The sequence below is a fragment of the Heteronotia binoei genome, chromosome 5 (assembly GCF_032191835.1).
Source record: "Heteronotia binoei isolate CCM8104 ecotype False Entrance Well chromosome 5, APGP_CSIRO_Hbin_v1, whole genome shotgun sequence".
NCBI classification, from domain to species: domain Eukaryota; kingdom Metazoa; phylum Chordata; class Lepidosauria; order Squamata; family Gekkonidae; genus Heteronotia; species Heteronotia binoei.
Window position 1 is genome coordinate 17,212,199 of NC_083227.1, and position 22,283 is coordinate 17,234,481.

The 22,283-nt window shown below is 46.0% G+C and overlaps 3 protein-coding genes across 3 annotated transcripts in view; 1 reads left to right on the forward strand and 2 right to left on the reverse strand.

The window, feature by feature from the left end:
- Positions 1-1,327: 1,327 nt before the first annotated feature.
- On the reverse strand, positions 1,328-2,639 carry LOC132571119 (zinc finger protein 239-like). The gene has a single exon (XM_060237801.1). The coding sequence runs from the start codon at positions 2,608-2,610 to the stop codon at positions 1,570-1,572; it is 1,041 nt and encodes a 346-aa protein (XP_060093784.1). The 5' UTR covers positions 2,611-2,639; the 3' UTR covers positions 1,328-1,569.
- A 639-nt stretch (positions 2,640-3,278) lies between these two features.
- LOC132571771 (zinc finger and SCAN domain-containing protein 30-like) lies at positions 3,279-4,769 on the reverse strand. Its single transcript, XM_060238563.1, has 2 exons — positions 4,065-4,769; positions 3,279-3,440 (listed from the first exon to the last, which is right to left on the reverse strand). Exons 1-2 carry the CDS (start codon positions 4,767-4,769, stop codon positions 3,279-3,281), a joined length of 867 nt encoding a protein of 288 aa, XP_060094546.1.
- A 3,496-nt stretch (positions 4,770-8,265) lies between these two features.
- The window catches only part of LOC132571772 (uncharacterized), a 165,207-nt gene continuing 151,189 nt past the window's right edge, over positions 8,266-22,283 (forward strand). The window contains exons 1-4 of the mRNA XM_060238564.1: positions 8,266-8,323; positions 12,669-12,734; positions 16,250-16,398; positions 20,439-20,538. Of these exons, the coding sequence (XP_060094547.1) occupies positions 8,305-8,323; positions 12,669-12,734; positions 16,250-16,398; positions 20,439-20,538 (334 nt within the window). The 5' untranslated portion in view covers positions 8,266-8,304. The remainder of the gene's footprint in view (positions 8,324-12,668; positions 12,735-16,249; positions 16,399-20,438; positions 20,539-22,283) is intronic.

The window sequence follows — 22,283 nt, forward strand, 5'->3', positions numbered from 1 at the left end:
TGGTGTTAATTCTGTTTTAGTTTTTGCACTTAAGTACAGCACAAAGGGCTGGCATGTGGGAGTTGGCCACGTAGGTGGCCACCTAGGGCGCCATTGATCTCCAGACTACAGAGATTAGTTCCCCTGGCTGGGAGTGGGCACTCCTCCTCCCTGCTTGCGCCTCCTAGTCCAAATGTGCTGCCCTCCCTGCTCAGCCCCTTCTAGATCCATGCTTCAGCACAGATGTGGAAGGGGCTGAATGGGGTGGGAGGGGTGGTGTGCGATGCATTTGCTCACATCGGAGGTGTTCAGAGCAGCTCCGAACACCTCAAAGGCAAGTGAAAGCGTCACACACTGCTCCCACCCAGCCCCTTGCAGGTCAGGGGCTGTGCTGAGCAGCATGTCTGCTTGCCTCGGAGGCATTTGGAGCTGCTCAAAACACCTCAGACGTGAACAAATGCGTCATGCGCTGCCCCTGCCCAGGCTCCACCCCTCAAATCTCCATCTCAAAGGACTGGACAGAGTGATGTGTGCCCTACCTCCTTGCCTGGGGTGCTGGAGACCCCAGTGCTGGCACTGAGCACAAAAGGTTTTGCTTGTGTATTTCCTAGCCCCAAAAGTCCAATGGGACTTGATGTTCAAGTAAAGAGTTTCCCACAGTGTAAGTACATATTTTATCCCTAAAACATTAACAGCCTGCCTTTCCCCCTAACCTAAATTGGGGGGGGGGGGTGGCTTCCATCTAAAACGTAAACCATTTACAACACAGAACAATGCATTCTAATCTACATAGAACAAAGCAAAAACTTATAGGGGGCTGACAAAACAGAGCATATGAAACCCTGACTTGGATAGTCCAGGCTAGCCTGATCTTGTCAGATCTTGGAAAATAAGCAGGGTCAGCCCTGGTTAGTCTTTGGATGGGGGATCACCAAGGAAGCCCAGGATTGCTATGCAGAGGAAGGCAATGGCAAACCACCTCTGTCAGTCTTTTGCCATGGAAACCCAATGCAGTTGCTATAAGTTGGCTCCAATATGACAGACCTTAACTTGCATGTACATGAAGCTGCCTTACACTGTTCATCTATCTGACTGACTTATCAAGACACACAGTGGAGACATTTTAGAACAGGAGAACAGCCCTAGGGACACAACTTAAATCATCTTCCACTTCATGCCAGAGTCCCACTCTGAATCAGGACTTTAAAATATCTTGTGATATGGAAATCCTCATGTATTGTCTGAATAGGCCCTCACTAGCAGTAGGTGTCCATGTTCTGAGTACAAGGGCTGAATTAGGATCTTCTGCCTCCCAAGCAGGAGTTCTATCACTCAGCTCCTACTTTAAAGTCTGGGGCCACCACAAAAAAGGCCATTTTCTGGGGGCCATCCACCTCACTTTTGAAGCTGTAGGCATTTGCAGCAGGGACAAATTCATAGGAAAAAAGGACAGTCCTTCAGATAGCCTGGAACCTACACTGTTCCAAGGGAAGAACCAAAACTTCAACTCCTACTCAGTGGAGATTTTTAAGCGCTAGCCAGATGCGGTCAGATCTTTGTACCACAACCCTTCCTGTCCTCCAAGGGTCATTACAGCTTCATTCCTACATGAGTTTTCTTATGTTTGCGAAGCCCTGTGAGACCGCAGAATCTTTTCTCACAGTCAATGCATTTATATGGTTTTTCCCCTGTGTGGGTCCTTTTGTGAGCTTTGAGCAATGAGGTCGACCTGAAGCACTGGTCACACTCAGGGCACTTAAAAGGTTTCTCTCCTGTATGAATCCTCTCATGCTTAATGAGATTGGTCTTTCGACTGAAGCTCTGTCCACAATATGAGCATTTATATGGCTTCTCTCCTGTATGTGTCCTCTTGTGAACTGTAAAAACTGAGCTGTTCCGGAAGCTTTGTCCACAGTCCGGACAGCTATATGGTTTCTCTCCTGTGTGCATCCTCTCATGTACAACGAGGTGTGGTCTCCGACTGAAGCTCTGTCCACAGTCTGAGCACTGATAGGGCTTCTCACCCGAATGTATCCTCTTGTGCGTTATAAGCTGAGAGCTGGTACTGAAGTTCTTCCCACATTCCAAGCAGCCATATGGCTTCTCACCCGTATGGGTCCTCTTGTGAATGACGAGAGAGGCCTTCTGGTTGAAGCTCTTCTCACAATCTATGCACTTGTAGGGTTTCTCTCCTGTGTGGGTCCTCTCGTGTCTCAGAAGGTTAGTGCGCTGGGAAAAGGATTTGTCACAGTTTGAGCACCTGAAGGGTTTTTCTCCAGTGTGGATTCTCTCATGGACAACCAAGTGTGATCGATCCTGGAAGCCTTCTCTGCAGTATGGACATTTATAAGGCTTTTCCTTTATTTGCTGCCTCTGATTCTCCAGAAGATCAAAGATCTGATGGATGCCATGCTGGAAGGTGCTTTCGTTTAAATCTCTGCGGCCTTCCTCAGAAAGGAAAGCTGCATTTCCTCTCTTCTCTGGGTGGTGGAGCGATCGACATTCTAATCCTTCTGGACTTCCAATCATCTTGACCTCTTCAGTATCCAGAAGGCCATTCATATCAGCTTGTTCCAAGCATCCTTCACTGACATTCCCAGGTTTGGATGTGTCCAAGGGCAGGCTTTCCATAGTATTCTCCCACTCCTGCTCATTGCTCACTAGAACAGAAAGTAAATCAGAACCTGAGTAATCTCTCTCTATCATCAAGATCTGTTCTGTCTGAACCTTTTTGAGTCTGTGGACACCTTTTGAATTCTGACAGTGTGTGGTAGGCACAGCCAGAAAATGGCTGCCATAAAATGGCTGCCACAGCTAACTTTCAATCACACAGTGAAGATTTGTGCTGTGGTGGCAGCTGCTGCCAAAGCAACATTTTAAAAAATTGCACAGCCAATCAAATTCTCCAGTGGCCAATCAACAGCCTTACTGGGCAAAAGTCTCACCTAGCCCCACCTACACTTGGCATGCGCCAGGAAACATGTTGAAAGGCACCATGACACCCACGGGCACCACACTGGGAATACCGCAACTGGTAGCAGGTGTTCAGACAGGGCTGCCAATTGGCCTGGAAAAAAATGTCCTGTCACTTTATTAGGGGCTTAATGGGATGCTGTTTAGCAAGGGAGGTTATTTCCCTCCAAACAAAAGGAAGAGTGTTCACACCCACCCATCCACCCCAACACACTGCTGCTGTAGCCTCAGCAACTGATATTTAGATATACACTAGGTATGAACATGGAGGTTCCACCTAAATGTCCTCTGTTAAAGCCATCTAATGCCTTAGCTTATATACCACATCATACTAAAGAATGCAGTTCTAAATATTTACCGAGAAAGCTGGTTTCCTCCTCCTCCTCCTCTTGCTGATCCTCAATGGAAATGTGCACCTGCATAATGTCTGAGTCATCCTGTTCAGATTTGGGGGAGTTTGCAGCCATGTCTTTAAAAGTCCCCAGAATCTGCAACATAAAAGAGTGATGCAATTTAAATTTCTAGCTAAATGGAGAACAGAACTAGAAGCCAAATTAACATTTCCAGGAAACACACACTGTCCTCTTTCTTCTGTTTTTTCCCCTTCCTTCCATATTTAGTCATTTCTCCCTTCTTTTTCTTTCTAACTTCCTTTTTCTATCATTTTACCTACCTTCCTTCCTTTCCTGTTTTTGTTCACTCCCCCCCCCTTCCTCTGCTTTTCCCCCTTAAAACTCCACAACAAAAAGGCTAGATATTTTTTTTAAATGAAAGCTGGAAAAAAATAGATTGTGGCACTAAATTGATAACTATAATATTATTGCACCATCGTGACCTGTCAATTACCAAAAGACCTCAGCAACCTCCAGTAGCACAGAAGATATAGCAGCTGCTGGCGGAGGCACTTCTGAGGCAACAAAAGTGCAGAAAAATTCTGTTGCTAATGTTGCATTCTCACTAGCTATAAAAAAAAACTGGAGAATTGTTAGTATATGGAAGCAGACCTTGTTTGAAGAGGCAAGAAAATAGACAAATTCCCAGCTCTTGGTTTATACGTTAGGATCAACACAATTTTTTGCAACTTTTACACCTGTCTAAAACATTATCATCACCTTTTGTTCCAGCCTTTCAGCCTCTTGTGGCCTTTTCAAGATGTCCTCTGCCAAAACCACCGCCTGGGCACCAGTCTCAGGGCCGCGTTCCCTCACCCAGCTTTGTATTTCCTGAGGCAGGATGGACAGAAACTGCTCCAGGATCACCATCTCCACAATCTGCTCTTTGGTGTGCCTCTCAGGCTTCAGCCACTGGTGGCCAAGTTCCCAGAGCTGACTGAAGACTTCCTGGGGACCCTCAGCTTCCCAGTAGCTAAACTGCCTGAATTGCTGACGCCACATTTCTGGGCAGGCAGAATCCTCCTCATCCTCAATCTCTTCCTTCACTTTCACAGAAAGAGCTGTCCTTTTGTAGGGCTCTGGGGTTTCTCCACTAAAATTGGTCAGGTTCAGAGTCATACATGCTTTTCCAGGCCCCTGGCTGACATCAGTAGGTACTCCCTCAAAGGAAGCTGGAAATACCTTCATGTCCTCCACTGACTGGGCCTGAGGAAGCTTAAAGTGTTCTGCCTGCCTCTGTGGGGACTTCACTGTGGTCAGAAACTCCGGCCACTGAGTTTCCCAGTGCCTGGATGGCCCCTCATGTAGCTCTTGCTTAATTTTTGGAGCAGCTGTCCCAAGCAGAAATGCCTTGATGGCCCCAGTCTGGACGAGAGAATCTTTTCCTTCCCCAGCGTTGGGTTCTGTCAGGCTCAGCCTCTCCATGTTTAGTTGTGGCTGCAGAGGAATACAAATGTTAATTAAGTGTAAGGGTATGTTTGTGTGGCTAAAAAGCCCCCCCTCTCTCTTAAATAATACTGTAGAATAACAAGAGGGGGGTCCTGAGGAGAAATCCTATTTTTCCATTTTCTTACACACTCTTCTTTGGCTCTCTGTCATCTCCCCTGCTCTCCATCACCTCTCTGCCCCACAAGAGGAGGGTGAAAAGAGGTTTTGCATGTATTGAAGAAGAAAGGTGTTACAAGGGTGTTGGACTGAGTGATTTCAGTGGGAACAAGGGATGACAAAGAGTAGACTACAAGGCTCTGTGAAAAGACAGTAGAAGAAGAACTCTTTCCAAATGTTATTAATTTTGCTTTTGCAAAGTACAAAGCTACCTTTCCACTGGGTCAGACCATTTGTTTACTGAAACTAAAGCAACTTCCTGGGGTCTCAGACAGGTCTTTCCCCATTAAGGCTACCAAGTTCAATATTTCTGTTGGTGTGGCAGTGGCTTCCCAGGGTCTCTGGCAAGGTATCTCTCTTGAACCCAGTGCTCTGACATGAAGTATGCCCCACCGCCACCCTACAAATCTGATTCTGTTTCCAGTTCCTCCTAGACTTATTTCTGGATTTGGTCTCTCTTGCTCCCATCAGTATTTTGGAAAATGAACTGTTTCTATTCCAAACACACTTTGATTCCACCCTGGTTGCACTGTTATCAAACTTCCCACCCTACATAGCTCCTTTGTCCTTTTAAGAATGTAAGAGCCATACTGGAACATATCAGAAGTCCATCTAGTCCAGTTTCTTGTTTCATTTACTGGACAAACAATTGTGGGAAAGGGGCCATAGAACATCCCTGTTCAATCCCTGGCATCTCTTCTTAAAAGGACCAGGTAGTAGGCGATGTGAAAGACCTCTGCCTGAAACCCTGGAGAGCTGCTGCCCATCTGCTGCCCTTGATGGACTGATGGTCTGATTCAGCAGAAGACAGCTTCATCCATGTTCTAAAGAGCCAAGAAACCAGGCACAGAGGCTGCAGCCTTTTCCTGATGTTGCCTCCTGTCCTACCACTGATATTCAGAGGTTTACTGCCTCTGAATGTAGAGGTTCACTTATCATCAGGACTCAGTAGTAGCCAGTGATGGACTTCTCCATGAATCATCCTCTCTTAAAGCCATCTATGAGACTTAGGGTTGCCAATCCCCAGCTGGGGGCAGGGGATCCCCCGATATGCAGGCCCTCCCCCCGCTTCAGGGTCATCAGAAAGCGGGGGAGGTGGGATGTCTGCTGGGCATTCCATTATTCCCTATGGAGACCGATTCCCATAAGATATAATGGAGAATTGATCTGTGGGTATCTGGGACTCTGGGGAAGGCATTTAAAAGGTGTGCTGTCCCTTTAAATTTGATGGCCAGAACTCTCCCTGGAGTTCAATTATGCTTGTCACAACCTGGCTCCACCCGCAAAGTCACCAGATATTTCTTGATTTGGACTCAGCAACCCTAATGAGACTTCAGGATAGATCAGGATAGAAGGGGTGTGTGTATGCCAGGCTGCCAACATTCAGTAGGCCCTGAACTTTTGTACCATTAACAGTAGTTTGATCAGTAAACAATATTTCTAGCAGATAATGCTTTCATTTATAAGCTGTGAAGTGTTCTACTTATCCCTTCTTGCAGATCAAGGGGTTGCTAATTAACTAATTATATAGTATGGCAGTGGATGTGGTATAGCCAGGAGCAGGACCAACCCTGCCACTAACCAAACTAGGTGACTGCCTAGGCCACTGCCCTTCTGGGGTCGCCGAATTGGGCACCCCTCATGTGACTTGAGCGGCCCCCGTGGTGCAGAGTGGTAAAGCAGCAGTACTGTGGTCTGAACTCTCTGCTCATGACCTGAGTTCGATTTCGGCGGAAGCTGGATTCAGGTAGCCGGCCCAAGGTTGGCTCAGCCTTCCATCCTTCCAAGGTTGGTAAAATGAGTACCCAGCTTGCTGGGGGGAAAGTGTAGATGACTGGGGAAGGCAATGGCAAACCACCCTGTAAAAAGTCTGCCGTGAAAATGTCGTGAAAGCAATGTCACCCCAGAGTCGAAAACGACTGGTGCTTGCACAGGGGACCCTTCCTTTCCTTTCCATGTGACTTGGTGACATTATCAGTTGGAAGGGGGCAGAAGTTAGCCTTGTCTAGGGTGCCAGACAGTGCAGAGCCAGTCCTGGCCAGGAGATTATCTAGCAGCCTGAAACTCTAGCTCTTATTATTATTATTTTTTGTGGGGAGTGAGGCTTTATTTTTTGGCATGTAACAAGAGCCTATTTAACACACAGTAAATAACACACTTTCAATGCAATTTTAATTCATTAGGGTTTGTAGAATCTTTCAGGCTCAAGTGCCGTGTACTACTGGAGAAAGTTTTCCTTCCAGACGTTTCATTCTCAGCTGCGGAGAACATCCTCAGTGGCGCAGCCGGAGCAGGCACTCTGACCTTCTTGGCTGCTGGTCAGAGGTCAGGTCAGAGCACCTGCTGGTCAGGTCATAGCGCCTGCTCCGGCTGCAATGCCACTGAGGATGTTCTCCGCAGCTGAGAACGAAACGTCTGGAAGGAAAACTTTCTCCAGTAGAACACGGCACTTGAGCCCGAAAGATTCTACAAACCTTAATGATGTTACCAGCCGTGAAAACCTGAAATCTTTGATAATTTTAATTCACTTTGCAACTGGATTTGGCCATTTCACATAGCAAAATCCACTTGCAAACAGTTGCTGGAGTGGATTGAAATTGCAATTTAGCATGCGTGAAAATGCCCAAGGTCACCCAGCTGGCTTCAAGTGGAGGAGTGAGGACTCGAACTCAGTTCTTCAGATTAGAATCCGACGCTCTTAACCACTGCACCAAATTGGCTCTCTTAAGAAGACCCAGTAGCTGGAAACACTGCTTTTTTCCCGGTCAGTTGACACCCCCAATCTGGAAAGGAGAGGGGCTCTTTGCCCGCCCTTCTCCACTCAGCGCCCCCCGCCGTACGGATTTTCCTCTCCTTCGGGCTCTTTTCTGCTTCAGCTCTTCCTCTCCAATCCTCTCTAGGCTCACCTCTCCCGATTGCTGCGCTTTCCCGCAAATCTGCAGCCACGTCCAAACGGCCAAGCTCAGACCCTCGACAAAGATCAGCCGTTTCTTCCCGTCCAGCCGAGGGAGAAACACAGGAAAAGGAAATTCGGTGCCATTCAAGTTTCCTGCTTTCTCTAGGCATCGAGCTGCTGTCGATTTAACCCTTTGAATTCATTCTAGCAAGCCAGGGGGGAGGGCTAGGCTTGTGTCCTTTGTATCGAAGCATTTCTAAAATGGGAGGTTCTTTTTTTAGATGCTCTGGTTGCAAGGGGGGCGGGGCTTGCAAGGGGGAGTTGCTTGCTGGAGAGTGGGGAAGGTCTCTCTCCGCATGCTCAAGGGTACTCCCTCTTTGATTGACTTCCAGAACCGCGTCTGAAAACAAACTTAAGCCATTCGGGGCGAGGGCAGCAGTACATACAGCGAGCGAGGAGATGGGACGGAGCTATTGGGGTAAAATCAGAGTTGTGTATGCTAGAGCTGACAGATGGGCCATCCAATCCAGGGTGCAATAGCTAATCAGATATCCCCCAAAGTCTAGAACAGAGGTTGCCAAACTGAGGCTCTGGAGCTACATGTGGCTGTTTCACACATATTGTGTGGCTTACAAAGCCCCCACCGCCCCAGCAGCAAGCTTGGAGAAGGCATTTGTCTCTTTAAATCACTTCTCCAAGCCAGCTGGCGGCTTTGAGAATGCATTTAAAGTTAAAGTTGCTTTCTTCTCACCTCTCCTTCCCTCCCCATCTATTATCTATCCTTCCTTCCTTCCTCTCTCAAACATCTGATGTTCATGTTTGTGGCTCTCAAACATCTGATGTGTATTCCATGTGGCTCTTACAGTTTGGCTACCCCTGGCCTAGAAGGTCAAAGCCTTCTACTGCTGTTGCCCCCACCCCACAAGGGGCCTGGAGAAGAAAATGGTCTGCCCTTTGTGTCAACGCTTGATGAGCAGGTGAAATTTTCTTATAGCCTGGAAGTAAATAACAGCATCTGGTAAACAAAATCCCATGATGAAGGTCATTTTTCTCTCTACAGGCATTTGGTAACCCTAGTCATAAGCTGTGATATTCCTGGAAGGAATTTTAAGTATGGTGTTTTTAATTTTCAAAAAACCCACAGAAATAAGATACAGCTAGATTTGACTACTTGGTGCTGAAAAGATGGGACTGACTTCAAAAGCATGTTTTAATTGCCTTAATGTTTTTGTATGTATGTTAGTTCTGGTTTCAACTGTGTTAATAATATGGACTTTTTTGTTGGTTTTAGTAGTTTTTAAAATGCAGTTTTAATTTGTTAGCCACTTTGGTGGCCCTTATGAGGGCAGAGAAGCAAGGTATAAAATAAATAGCCTGTGAAATTGCTCTTTTCTACTGCAATACATTGCAGTATTGCAGTAGAAAAGAGCAAGTGTCCAGTAGCACCTTGAAGACTAACAACATTTGTGGCAGAGTATGAGCTTTCAGGAGTCACTGCTCACTTTTTCAGATACAGCTAGAATGAAAAAATGAGCAGTGACTCATGAAAGCAACTACCCTGTCACAAATTTTGTTAGTCTTAAAGGAACTACTGGACTCTTGCTCTTTTCTACTGCTACAGACTAACACAGCTATCCATTTTGAAAATTCATAATATTTTAATTTTACATTAATGAGAGGTTTTATACCATTCAAGGTGAGCAGCTTGTGTGCCCTTGCCCCCCACCAAGTATTGAGATTCAGGAATCAGCTTGTGATTCAGTTTTATCTCCTACCCACCTACCTGTCTAGGCGATTCTCTGACAAAGCTGGTGTAGAAACCCCCCCATCCATGGTATCTACTGTAACTCCAGTGGTTTGCGTAAGTCTTACATAGAGCCAAAGCCTGTCTTGGTGTTTATTGGATCTAAAAAATTCTGAATGGACGGAGTGCCAATGAAGGTAACTGAGGCTGACAGGGCTACCAGGAGCCCCCCAGACCCACCAAATGAAGACTCCATCTGTGGCTGGTCTCCCAGATCCAACCCAAATAATTATATGACATTTTTCACCTGCTGAAGCAGCCTAAGGGAGGGGGCAAGATCACCTCATCCTACCTTACTGTGGCCTTGCAGCATTTTTAAATGGAAAAATTCTTCTCTAAAAGGGCACCAGTGGTCAGGAGCTGCGCCTTTGGCTGCCATAATGTCTCCTCTGGCTCCTAGACTCTATGGTTCTTCCAAACAGGGTTGCCAACCTCAAATTCCTGTCGATTTGGGGGAGGTGCTTGAGGACATTGGGGTTTAAGGAGTGGAGGGGCCTCAGTGGAATACCATATAGTGCACCCTCCAAAGCCATCATTTTCTCCAGGGGTGGGCCCTGGAGACCCAGAAGACTACAGATCCATCTCTGTAGTCAGGAGACCCAGTTGTAATTCTATGAGAAGTCCAGGCTCCACCTAGAGGCAAGCCTGGGTGCCAAGTTGCAGCATTCCACTTAAATCAGGCCTCACTATGCTTGTGAGAGAGGTAAGGAAAAGCCCTTCATTCAGCTGGGCTTGCCCAGCACATATTTCCTCAAGAAAGGGGAATCGGCCGGAGAACACAGGAGAGCCATGATGGACAGTGGATTCCCAACGGCCAGTGAATCTTTGTACTATCCCGTCTCTCTCCACAAAATAACCTTCCTATCAGCCTCGTTTTCTGGTGGGCCAGAGCCTCTCTTCCTGCCATACTCTTCACACAGAGCTTCCATACGCAGAGACATCAAGCTTCTGAATTCTAGTGCCAGGAGGCAACATTAAGGGAAGGCCTTGGTCTCTATGCCCTAATTGTTTGACCCATGGCAACTGCACAGCTGCTGTATTAGACAGGATACTGGACCAGATTGACCACTGGCCTGATTCAGCATGGATCTTATGTTCTTATTAGGGTTGCCAAGTTCCCTGCTTCCCATAGTACCTATTGTACCATAGAGTTTTCCCTTCCCAATGGCTAGAGCATCCGAGAAAACAATAGAGTCTTCCTGGAAACACCTAGAGCGGCCCCACACACGTGCCACCATTTTGATGATGTCACTTCTGGGTGACATCATTGCGCCAGTGATGTAGGCAGAGGTTCCCCCTGCCAGCCCAATGTGGGCTGGCGGGTTGGGAACCTCCCAGGCGGGGGAACCCTGCTCAGACCAGGGGCTTGGCAGCCCTGGTTCTTATGTTCATGACAGCAGGGAATTTTTAGGCCCTGGTTCATTGCTTCTAGGGTTGCCAGATCCAGGTTGAGAAACTCCTGGAGATATGGAGGTGGAGCCTGGGGAGGACAGGGACCTCACTGGGGTACAATACCAAAGAGTCCACCCTCCAAAACGGCCATTTTCTCCAGGGGAACAGATCTCTATAGTCTGGAGATGAGGTGTGATTCTGAGGGATCACCAGGTCCTATTTGCAGGCTGGCATCCCTAATTGCTGGAGGGTCTAGCCCAGAGGTGTTGAACTCATTTGTTACGAGGGACGGATCAGACATAAATGTCGCTTTGTTGAGCCATACCAGTTGTTCCATTAAATGTACTGCCAAGCACTGGACACATAAACTATAAAAAGGACAGAAGCAAACCCAATTAACAATTTTTTAAACTCAAAATACAAACCTGCTTTAACACTCTTACAGTATTTCCTTACAGTATCTCCTTGATGCCCATGCTCCCATTTCCACCACTCATTACACATTAGCACTGGGGCAGTACACAAGAACATCATGCCCAGCCTCTGTCACCTGACAATAAACGCAATGACTAATTGCCTGCAGACTGGTTAAGAGCCCTGGATGGGCTGCTTCTGGCCTGCGGGTCATATTTTTGACACCCCTGGTCTCACCCATCTAGATAGGATCAAACCTCTTCTGTCGGGTTCCCAATGCATGGCTCCCATTTGAATTGGATCCCCTCTAACCCTCTCTGACTGTATGGTTGCCAGCCACCTGGCAGGGGAGGGAGGATATGGTTGCCATCTCAAAGCGGGGGAACTCCAGGAGCTGGTGGAGCTTGGGGAAGGGAGGGACTTCATGGGGCACAAAGTCATAGAGTCCACCCTCTAACAGGGCTGGCTCTGCCACTAGGCAAACTAGGCAATTGCCTAGGGTGCCAGTCTTCTGGGGGTGCCAAATTGGGTGTCCCCATGTGACTCTGTGATGTTATCAGTGCTGTGGGGGGGGGGGGGGCGCCAGAAGTTAGGCTTGCTTAGGGTGCCAGATGGTCTAGGGCCATCCCTGCCCTCCGAAGTATACATTTGCTCCAGGGGAACTGACTGGAGATGAGCTATAATTCCAGGGAATCCCCAGGTCCCCCTTGGATGATGGTGTTCCTATCTGGCTGGTGTCAGAGAAGGCACACCACCACTTGGTTCACTTGGACTTGAACGTGAAGGCTGGCCTGACACAGAATCTGCAGGCTTTCGGACAGTGATGGCCAACAGTTTTGCTAGGTGCTGCTCCTGTGCTTTTACACACAGCATAAGCTGCAGGTGATGGAAATGCTACACACACACACACTGTGTAATGGTTGCAGCTCATGGAATGCCAGAAGAGCCATGCTGGATCGAGCCAAACTTTCTATCCTTGTGGTGCTGAAAAGACAGTAGTGCTGTGTGGCAAAGGAAAGTCAGGCGCTGCCCCCTAGCATAATTTCCTTTCCCTCCAAGGGTTAAATCAACAGAGCAGAGTTTCACAGAGAGGCCCAGGAATTTGAGAAGGAAGCCCGTGTGTTGAAGGCCCTTTCCTGAACCTGGCAGAAAAGTGGCCTTTTGGTGGGGGAGATTTATTTATTCATTTAAATCCCACCCTCCTTTCTACCAGATTGGCTTGCAGAGAGATCCCTACAAAGGCGATTGCATCGCAGAGCTGGCTGTAGGCAAGGCAGAGGTGAGTGGGTGTTCTGGGAGAATTGCCGGCAGTGATGGGAAAGAAATGGGAGGGGATGAGGAATAGCATTCAGAGAGAAAATAGGTAATACTCCAAATTAAATAAAAGGGGTGTGTGTATGTGGGGGGGGGGAGGTGATTCTACTGCCAACTACTTCTAAACTCCCCAAGTAGAAGGGAGGGGGCATTCTGAAAACAAAAGAATAAAAATTTAAACTCAGAATCTTTAGGATTCCCTCCCATCCCCTCACCTAATATTTCAGAACATTCCCCCCTCCCCCAGAAAAAGAAATCAGGCTTGTGTTGATCATAATAAGGAAGATGACAAAAGAATAAGGTAGCATTTTTCTGGACCTTTGTGGTTTGTCCTGGGATTTAGATAAAGCAATCTGTTGTTTGAAAGTTAAAAAGAACCTTTTCAGGGGTTAAAAAGGCATGCCTGTGCCATTTTGAACACCAGCTCTTTTTTTTGTGTACAGTTGGTTAATAATTTCATTTCACTGTAAATGAAAATTTATAAATCCATAAAAGAGGCATTCTCCCCTTTCGCACGCACAGAAGAGAGTCCTTTTCTACTTGTTAGGATGACCCCATGTACCCATAGTTGAAAACTCCCCAGAAAAAAATGTGTTCCCCTTTGAAGCTTAGTGCTTCACTCATATGAAAATGTGTGCAGATTTTAATGGTTAAAACGCCTGAAATCAATGGACTCAAATGTCTTTATTGGGGGATAGTTTTTCTGAAGGGTAGGCAAAATGTGCTTTCCTCATATGAAAATGTGTGCAGATTTTAATGGTTAAGATGCCTGAAATCAATGGACTCAAATGTCTTTATTGGGGGATAGTTTTTCTGAAGGGTAGGCAAAATGTGCTTTCCTTGGCATGCTAGTTTTCAGTGCACAGGGAACTGGAGAGGGCGTTTGAGGGGCATGCCATCCCCCTGCCTCTTACAGTTTGACAGAATTTTTCCCCAGTGCCCCCACTCTGAGAATTAAGCTGGGTTCATTGGGATCCACACAGGAGATAGAAAGGACAAAAGACCCTGAACGCAGATGAAACTGCGTTACACTAAAGCTGTCTTGGTCCATCAAGGTCAGTATTGCCTAATCAGGCTGGCAGCACCTCTCCAGGGTCTCAGATTGAGGTCCTTCATATCACCTAAAGGTAAAAGGTAAAGGTAGTCCCCTGTGCAAGCACCAGTCGTTTCCAACTCTGGGATGACGTTGCTTTCACAACGTTTTCATGGCAGACTTTTTACGGGGTGGTTTGCCATTGCCTTCCCCAGTCATCTGCACTTTCCCCCCAGAAAGCTGGGTACTCATTTTACCGGCTTTGGAAGGATGGAAGGCTGAGTCAACCTGAGCCTGCTACCTGAACCAGCTTCCGCTGGGATTGCTCAGGTCATGAGCAGAGGGCTCCAACTGAAGTACTGCAGCTTTACCACTCTGTGCCACGGGGCTCTTTCCCTGTATCACCTACTGGTCCTTTTAAAGTGGAAATGCCAGGGGTTGAATTGGACCTTCTGCATGCAAAGCAGAAGCTCTTCCACTGAGCTACAGCCTTTCCCTGAAAAGTCAGAGTGATGGTCCATCTAATCCAGCATCCCCATTTCCCACAGTGGCCCACATGGGATCATGCCCCAGGTTTATTAGCATGTATCATAGAGAATGTCACATTGAGAGTTTTTTTTCCATACAATGAAATACCTCAAGCAAGCCATAGAAGAGTGAGGTTAAAGCGGAAATTATTTTTTAAAAAAATCATGGCAGACTATGTTGGACTTGGAGATAGCAAATCAGGACCTGCCCTGCCCATCTCTGAATGTGGATTGTTTGGTAAATAACAATAACAGTAGTAGTAATAGTAGCAGGGCTTTTTTTTGAGCAGGAATGCACAGGAATGCAGTTCCGGTCAGCTTGGTGTCAGGAGGTATGGCCTAATATGCAAATGAATTCCTGCTGGGCTTTTTCTGCAAAAAGCCCTGTGTGAAACAATGGTGACATCAGGGGGTATGGCCTAAAATGCAAATGAGTTCCTATCAGCCTGTTTCTGACACCAAGCCAGCTGGAACTGCGTTTCTGTACATTCCTGCTCAAAAAATGCCCTGGTTCCAGGACCATTAAAGACTGGGGAAACTGAATGGGGAGGGGGTTTAAATTCTGCCCCATGCGGTTGACAACTGATTTTTATTTTTAAAATATCTGGGATTGTCAAATGGCCCTTTAGATAAGCCCATGATGATTCTGTTCCATTTCCCATGTTCTCAATTTTGTAAGGGTCTCTAAAAAAATGGCAGCCCTTCCTAAAGAAGCACGATTTGATTATAGTTACCCATGTTGTTATCTGGCTTAGATTGCTGCAGTGCTTCCCATATGGGGCAGCTTTTGAAGTTTGTTTAGAAGCTTCCACTTTTAAAATCAGAATCCTGGACTAGTCCAGGGTGACAGTTGGGTGAGGAGGGGCCGCAAGGCTTAGTGGTGGAGCATCTATTCCGTATGTAGAAGCTCCCAGGTTTGATCCCCAGCATCTCCAATAAAAAGGACCAGGCAGTGGGTGATGTGAATGACTACCTGAGAAAGCAGCTGCCAGTCAGAGTAGACAATACTGAGTTGAAGAGACCAATGGCCATTCAGCATAAGGCTTATTTATGTTTATAATGTAGTTTATTGATTGTCCCCCCCCACCCCCGTTAGTTCATTTCGATTGTATTTTTGTAAGGTGCTGTGGGGCCCCACTGGGAATAGGGTTGCCAAGTCCAATTCAAGAAATATCTGGGGACTTTGTGGGTGAAGCCAGGAGACTTTGTGGGTGGAGCCAGGAGACATTAGGGGTGGAGCAAAGATCAAGGCTGTGACAAGCATAATTGAACTCCAAAGGGAGTTCTGGCCATCACATTTAAAGGGACAGCACACCTTTTCAATTCCTTCCTTCCATAGGAAATTATGAAAGATAGGGGCACCTTCTTTTGGGGCTCATAGAATTGGACCCCCTGGTCCAATCTTTTTGAAACTTGGGGGGTATTTTGGGGAGAGGCACTAGATGCTATACTGAAAACCTGGTGCCTCTACCCCAAAAAAACAGCCCCCCCAGAGCCCCAGATACCCGCGGATCAATTCTCCATGATTTTCTATGGGAATAAATCTCCTTAGGGAATAACAGTTCCCAGCAGACATTTCCCTCCCCTCCCCCCACTTTCTGATGACCCTGAAGCGGGGGGAGGGCCTCTGAACCGGGGGATCCCCTGCCCCCACCTGGGGATTGGCAACCCTAACTGGGAAGGGGGGAGGGATTCCTATATCAATATACTTTCTCATTTCATTGTGACACCTGAATGGAAATCCTTACTTGTGTGTATGTTATTTTTCATCTTTACCAATTTTTGCTTCTTTTCCCATTCCTTCGACTTGTATAACCTGCTATAAAATTTAATAAAATCAAAACCTCCCCAAGGTTCTTTAAATTTCACATTTCTGGTGATTCATTGATTCATGTGTGTATGTTTTGGGTTTTTTTCCAGAGCATTTTGGGGGTGAAACTGGCAGTTTCCCCCCCTGGGAAATGGAGAACTGGGCCAAGGAACGTGGCCCAGAAATCTGTGCTCAGGTAGTTGCCTTGGCAGAGGATTTCCTCCTGAGGCAGCGTGAAGCTCAGAGATGGGATCCGCAGGTGAGTGAACTTCATCCTGGTACTCAGAGGGTCCCAGAGCTAGAAACAGCAGAGGGACAGCTGAAGATCTAAGTGGGTCTTAGGCACAGGTTGTAGTTTACAGCTCCCTTCCTCCTCCCCCACCTTATTTTGCTGTTCCCTCTCTTCCCATCTTAAATTTCCCTTCCTTTTCCCATCTCCTATGTCATGGCTCCACTGGAGAGGTAATCACACATTTCCTGATGGAAACAGCACCTTGAAAAAGTAGCCAAGCAGGGCTCCCTGGTGTTCTGGCATCTTATGTTGCTGCCAGATCATCCCTTTCCCAGTCATTGGTTGGACCTTCCAAAAAACTATCTAAACTTTCAAACAGTGCAGCAAAGCAAAATTATTCACATCCTGGCAATCCAATAGCATGTCAGTTGCCATGACACATCACATTCACATCCTGGCAATCCAGTAGCGTGGCATAAGTCCCACCCTATGACGAAGTATGGATGAAACAAGCAACCAAGTCGACCGCTTGTTCGTCAGGGCTGTTCTAATGCACTCATTTGGGGCTCTGAGAAGCATGTATACAAGTACTTTGCAAAGTAGCCAATTTCTTTATGGAATGAACTAACTTCTAAAGAATTTTCTATTCATCTCCGGCATTCAGTGAGATATATATGGACTCTTTAAAAGGATTCTTTCAGAGGATATTGGTGTGCAATAAATGCCTTTGAATATTGTAATTTTACACAGAATGAATTCAATATGTGAATGAATTTGCATGAATTTATTAGATTGTATGAATTCACATAAATATTTTGAATAAAGATTCGTTATTGTGGATTGTGATACTTTCTGTATCTTCTGGTACCAGCCTATGCACAGTCCTCTCCCTTTATTACTTTTTAATCTCCTGGTGGGGCCTGGTGATCTCATGGAATTACACCTGATCTTTAGAGGGCAGAGATCAGTCCCTCTGGAGGAAATAGCTGTTTTGGATGGTTGACTCTATGGCAGAGATGTCAAACACATGGCCTGCGGACCAGATCAGGCCCGCAGAGGGCTCCAATCAGGCCCTCCAGGAACTGGCTGTCATCTGCTTCATTTTCCCTATCCTGCTTTTTTGGGTCACCATTTTGTGTTTCTCCCTGGATAAGCCAGGCAGCAAAGCAGCCTTTCCCTATTCCCCCCTCCCTTTTCCCAAAGGGAGGAGGAGGGAGGAACAGCCTCAGCCAGTGAGGGAGCTTGGCTCTATAGCTCTGCTGGGTGATTAAGTTTGCCAGGTTCAATTAATCACCCTGCAGAGCTACTGAAACATGCCACTCTTCCTTCTCTTTAATGGCTGAGGCTCCTCCCCCTCGTGCCCTGGGGAAAGAAAGAAAGAGCCAGAGCTTCTTTTGCATAGTCCCCACCATTAGGAGAGCAACAAAGAGTGCTTTTAAGAGTAGCAATGTTTTAGTGAAGGTATGAGCTTTTTGCCTTGCTACAGAGAGAGAGAGAGAGAGTTTTGTTGGGCTTCTTATGGGTGTAACTGGGTTCCCCTCCTCTTTTTCACTGTACTAATGCCCTCCAGTCTTTCTCAATAGGAAAGTGTGTGAACTATTTAGAAGAGAAATCTCAACATTAGGCTGAGAGTGTGTTCCACCCCAGGTTTATCCAGCAAATTTTCCTTAATTTTTCTTTCACATTTTCCTTTGATTGGGGGTCCTGAATTTAGACTTCCCAGATAGTAGGCTGACACTGACCACTGTACATGGCTGTCTCTCTGTTCTTGTAGTTGTTTTTTTGGGGGGGAAGTTGTATTTTTTTTTTAGTTGCAGTCATTTTTCCGGGGAAAATTATAGTTTTGTTGACAAGCACATAGCCATGGTGCCTTCACATGTTCTTGCCTAGTACATAAGCAACTTCTGTACAAAAGCTCACAATGCCCAGCTGCTTCATATTCCTCTGAGTCTTAGGCTCAAAGCATTGACCATGAGATGTCTGTAATGAACATCAATGAATCAAAAGTAGGTGGGAAAAGGTAAAAGTGGGCTCTACACTGATCTTCATGAATTCATATGATTTTTACATTGAAATGAAATCAAACCACTATTATTCTGTAGATCCTGTCATAGACTATAGGAAGGACCACAAAAATCATGCCTCCACGATTTGTGATGCCTCACCAATGCAAAAAACAGGGTTCCAAAGCACGGATCCTCATGAATTCATATGATTTTTACGGTGAAATTAAATCAAACAACCATCATGTTGTAGATCTTGTCTTAGACTATAGGCAGCACCAGAAAAATCATGCCTCCACGAATCTGTGGTGCCACAACAGTGGAAAAACATGTTTCCAAACCACAGATCCTCATGGAGCCTCATGATATTTACTTAGGATCCCCCCAATTCACCATTAATTCTTATATCATGTCCATGGGCAGAGTTTGCACCACAGAAATCATGGATCCACAGCTTTGTGGCAGCACCATGGACCAAAAACTTGGTTTTGAACCACGGATCCTCATGGATCCTCATGATTTTTGCTTTGGATCCCCCCAAGCCCACCATCCAATCACATATCGTGTCCATGGGCAGAGGCTGCACCCCAGATAGCATGGATCCACGGCTTTGTGGCAGCACCATGGTGTTGCCACGAAGTTGAGGATCCATGTTTTCTGTGGTGTAAACTCTGCCCATAAACAGGATGTGTGATTTAATGATGATGTTGGGATAACCCAAAGCACAAAGCCATGGATCCATGATTTCTATGGTGTAAGCTCTGCCCATGGACATATGTTATTTGATTGTGAATTTGGCTTGACCCAAAGCAAAAATACGATATAAGAATTGATGGTGAGGTTGGGGGAATCCAAAGCAAAAATCATGAGGATCCATGGTTTGGAAACATGTTTTTCCACTGTTGTGGTGCCACAGATTCATGGAGGCATGATTTTTCTGGTGCTACCTATAGTCTAAAACAGGATCTACAGCATGATGGTGGTTTCATTTCATTTCACTATAAAAATCAAATGAATTCATGAGGATCCGTGCTTTGGAACCCTGTTTTTGTACTGGTGATTTTTGTGGTCCTGCCTATAGTCTAAGACACGATCTACAGAATAATAGTGGTTTGATTTAATTTCAATGCAAAAATCATATGAATTCATGAAGATCCGTGTAGATCTGACTTTTACCCAGACCCAAAGTCGGTTTGCAACTTACAGATGTGCACACCTGAACAGCACATATTCAAGATTGGTACAGCACAGATGTCTGCAGTTATTGATGCAATAATTCATAGCAAGAGGTGACATTTATCAGAGACTGTAAAACAAAATATTGCAAGCGTGCTAATATTTTAAGCATGTTTTATTTTAAAAAATCTTTAATTGTGTGTCTGTGCCCTTTATAAAGTTTATATGTCCGCTGCCTGGCATTACATTTTATGATACACATGTACCTGCCCGACAAGGTCTCATGTATGTCAAATCCGGCCCTCATAGCAAATGAGTTTGACACCTCTGCTCTATGGCATTATACCCCACTGAGATCCCTCCCCTCAAGCCTCACCTTCCTCCCTACATATATATATTTTTCTAAATCCCTGCATATAAAAACCCTAGTATGTCAGGTATGACAAAAGCAACTTTGTCTCAAGCAAGCTAGATTTCCATGAGCAGGGGATTTTTTTAAAAAAAATGGACAAACATTCAGGCATGTGAATTTCTACGTGTGCCCTGGGGTGGTACAGCCCAGATACAAACTGACAAGCTTGCTAAGTGGGGGCTCAGTCATTGTGACTAGAAACTTTCCTGTCCTCTTTGAAGCTTCCATCCATATTTGATGCCCACAGTGCTAACAGTGCTGTTTTAAGTGGAGTTATCCCTTTCTAAGCTTAATGACTTCACTTGGCTTGGAAAGGTATAACCTCTGGGGTTACTGTGGGCAGGGTCTGCCCCCCACTTCTGGAAAGCTGCATCTCCTTCTGCTCAGGTGGCTCAACAGCAGTGTTTGAACATCTGCTGGTACCCCTGTAACAATTCCTATCTCTAAACTTTCTGATCCTCTGCTTTGTTGCACAGGCAGCGGCCATGAACCTGTCTGATATGGAGCAGGCTCCATCAGACGTGGAACAGGAACAGAGCTTTAAACAGGAGGAAGATGAGGACACCATCTCACTGGGTAAGCATTAGCCTCTGAAATGAGGAGTCTTGAGTCCCACATGCTATCCAGATGGCCTACTGTACGCCTTAAGAATCTTAGCAAGGGTTTAAGAAAGATCAGAGCCAGGATCCATCTAGTCCAGCATCTGTTTACCCGCAGTGGTTAGCCAGAGGGCCTTCTGCTGTTTTTGCTAAAGAGCAAAATGGTATCCAGATGTCTATTCTTTCTGGCAACTGAGGTTTCCTCTGGCCATCTTGGCTACTGACAGATTTCTTCTCCTGGAATTGTCTAATCTCCTTTTAAAGCCAATTTCATCAGCTCTCAGAAGCTAAGCAGGGCTAGTATTTGGATGGGAGACTTCCAAGGAATATGGGGCCAAGACAGAGGTATGCATGGTAAACCACCTTTTAAGTATCTTGCCTTTAAAACCCTATGGGATCACTGTAAGTCAGTTGTGATTTGATGGCGCTTCCCCCCCCAGGGCCAGTGCTAGGCTTTCTGGCACCCTAGGTGACTCACCCACTAGCACCCCTCCTCCCCCCCATTATTAAAAAATATAGGGAAAATGAAGAGCGCCAAATTTGAAACTTTTTACATTTTTAATTTTTTTTATAAAAAATATGATAAGTTATTTAAAAAGTTGTGAGAATAAGTGCTTGCTAGCCATGCCAGGAAGCTGGGATAGGATGAGGTGGGAGGCCAAGTCACACATCGGGGAGAGGGGGATGGCTTGGCTTTGTTGAGGGCAGCTTGGGGTTGGGAGAGGACAAGGTGACAGTGGTCAGGAGCCAGAATCATACGTCGGGGAAGGGACACTCAGTGATGCCTCCTAGGCCAGGTGGTGCCCTAGGTGACTGCCTACTTTGCCTACTCCCACGCACCGGCCCTGCCACCACCAATGAGAGGCCATCACTGCATGCAGTGAGTGCCATAAGTTAATTATATGTTGTGTTTAAACATTTTTGTCTGTCTTAAATTTACTGCATCACTGAAAGACATTCCATTCTTGAATCTATAACTGAGAGGCATTCACATTCTAATGTTTATGGGAAGATGGAGAAATAAATTCTCTACAGCTTGCATAATTTTTTTAATGCCCTCTTCTGCCATGGCTCCTTCAATTTCTGTCATGCCCTCTTCTTTCCCCTCTTGTCTATACTGAACACCCATGTACTTTTTGCCCTGTGCTTGCAGGTAAGGTGTTTTGACTTGACCATTTTGATTGTCTTTCTCTGCATCTTTTCCAGCCTTATGAGATCTCTTTTTGAGATGGTGACCTTGCCAAGTATACCACTAGGTCCCAATCAATACTCCCTCTAAGACAGAGGCGGCCAAACTTGCTTTATGTAAGAGCCACATAGAAAAAACATCAGATATCTGAGAGCTGCAAGACATGAACATCAGGTGTTTGAGAGCCACAATACAGGGAGGGAGGGAGAAAGGGAAGGAGGGAGGGAGGTGGAAGGGAGAGGTGGAAAGAAAGCAACTTTAATTTTAAATGCATTCTCCAAGCTACCGACTGGCTTGGCGAAGAGATTTAAAGATAGAAACACTGATGGGGCAGTGGGGGCTTTGAGAGCCATACAATATGTGTGAAAGAGCCACATTTGGCTCCTGAGCCACAGTTTGGCTACCCCTGCTCTAAGCTGTGGAGTCTTGTGAGCAAAAATTCTACTTCATGAGCTATTGGCATTAAAGTTGTGAGCTACTGCATAAATAAGTTTGCTCTGGGTCTATCCTTCCTAAGCTAAGACAAAAATGTG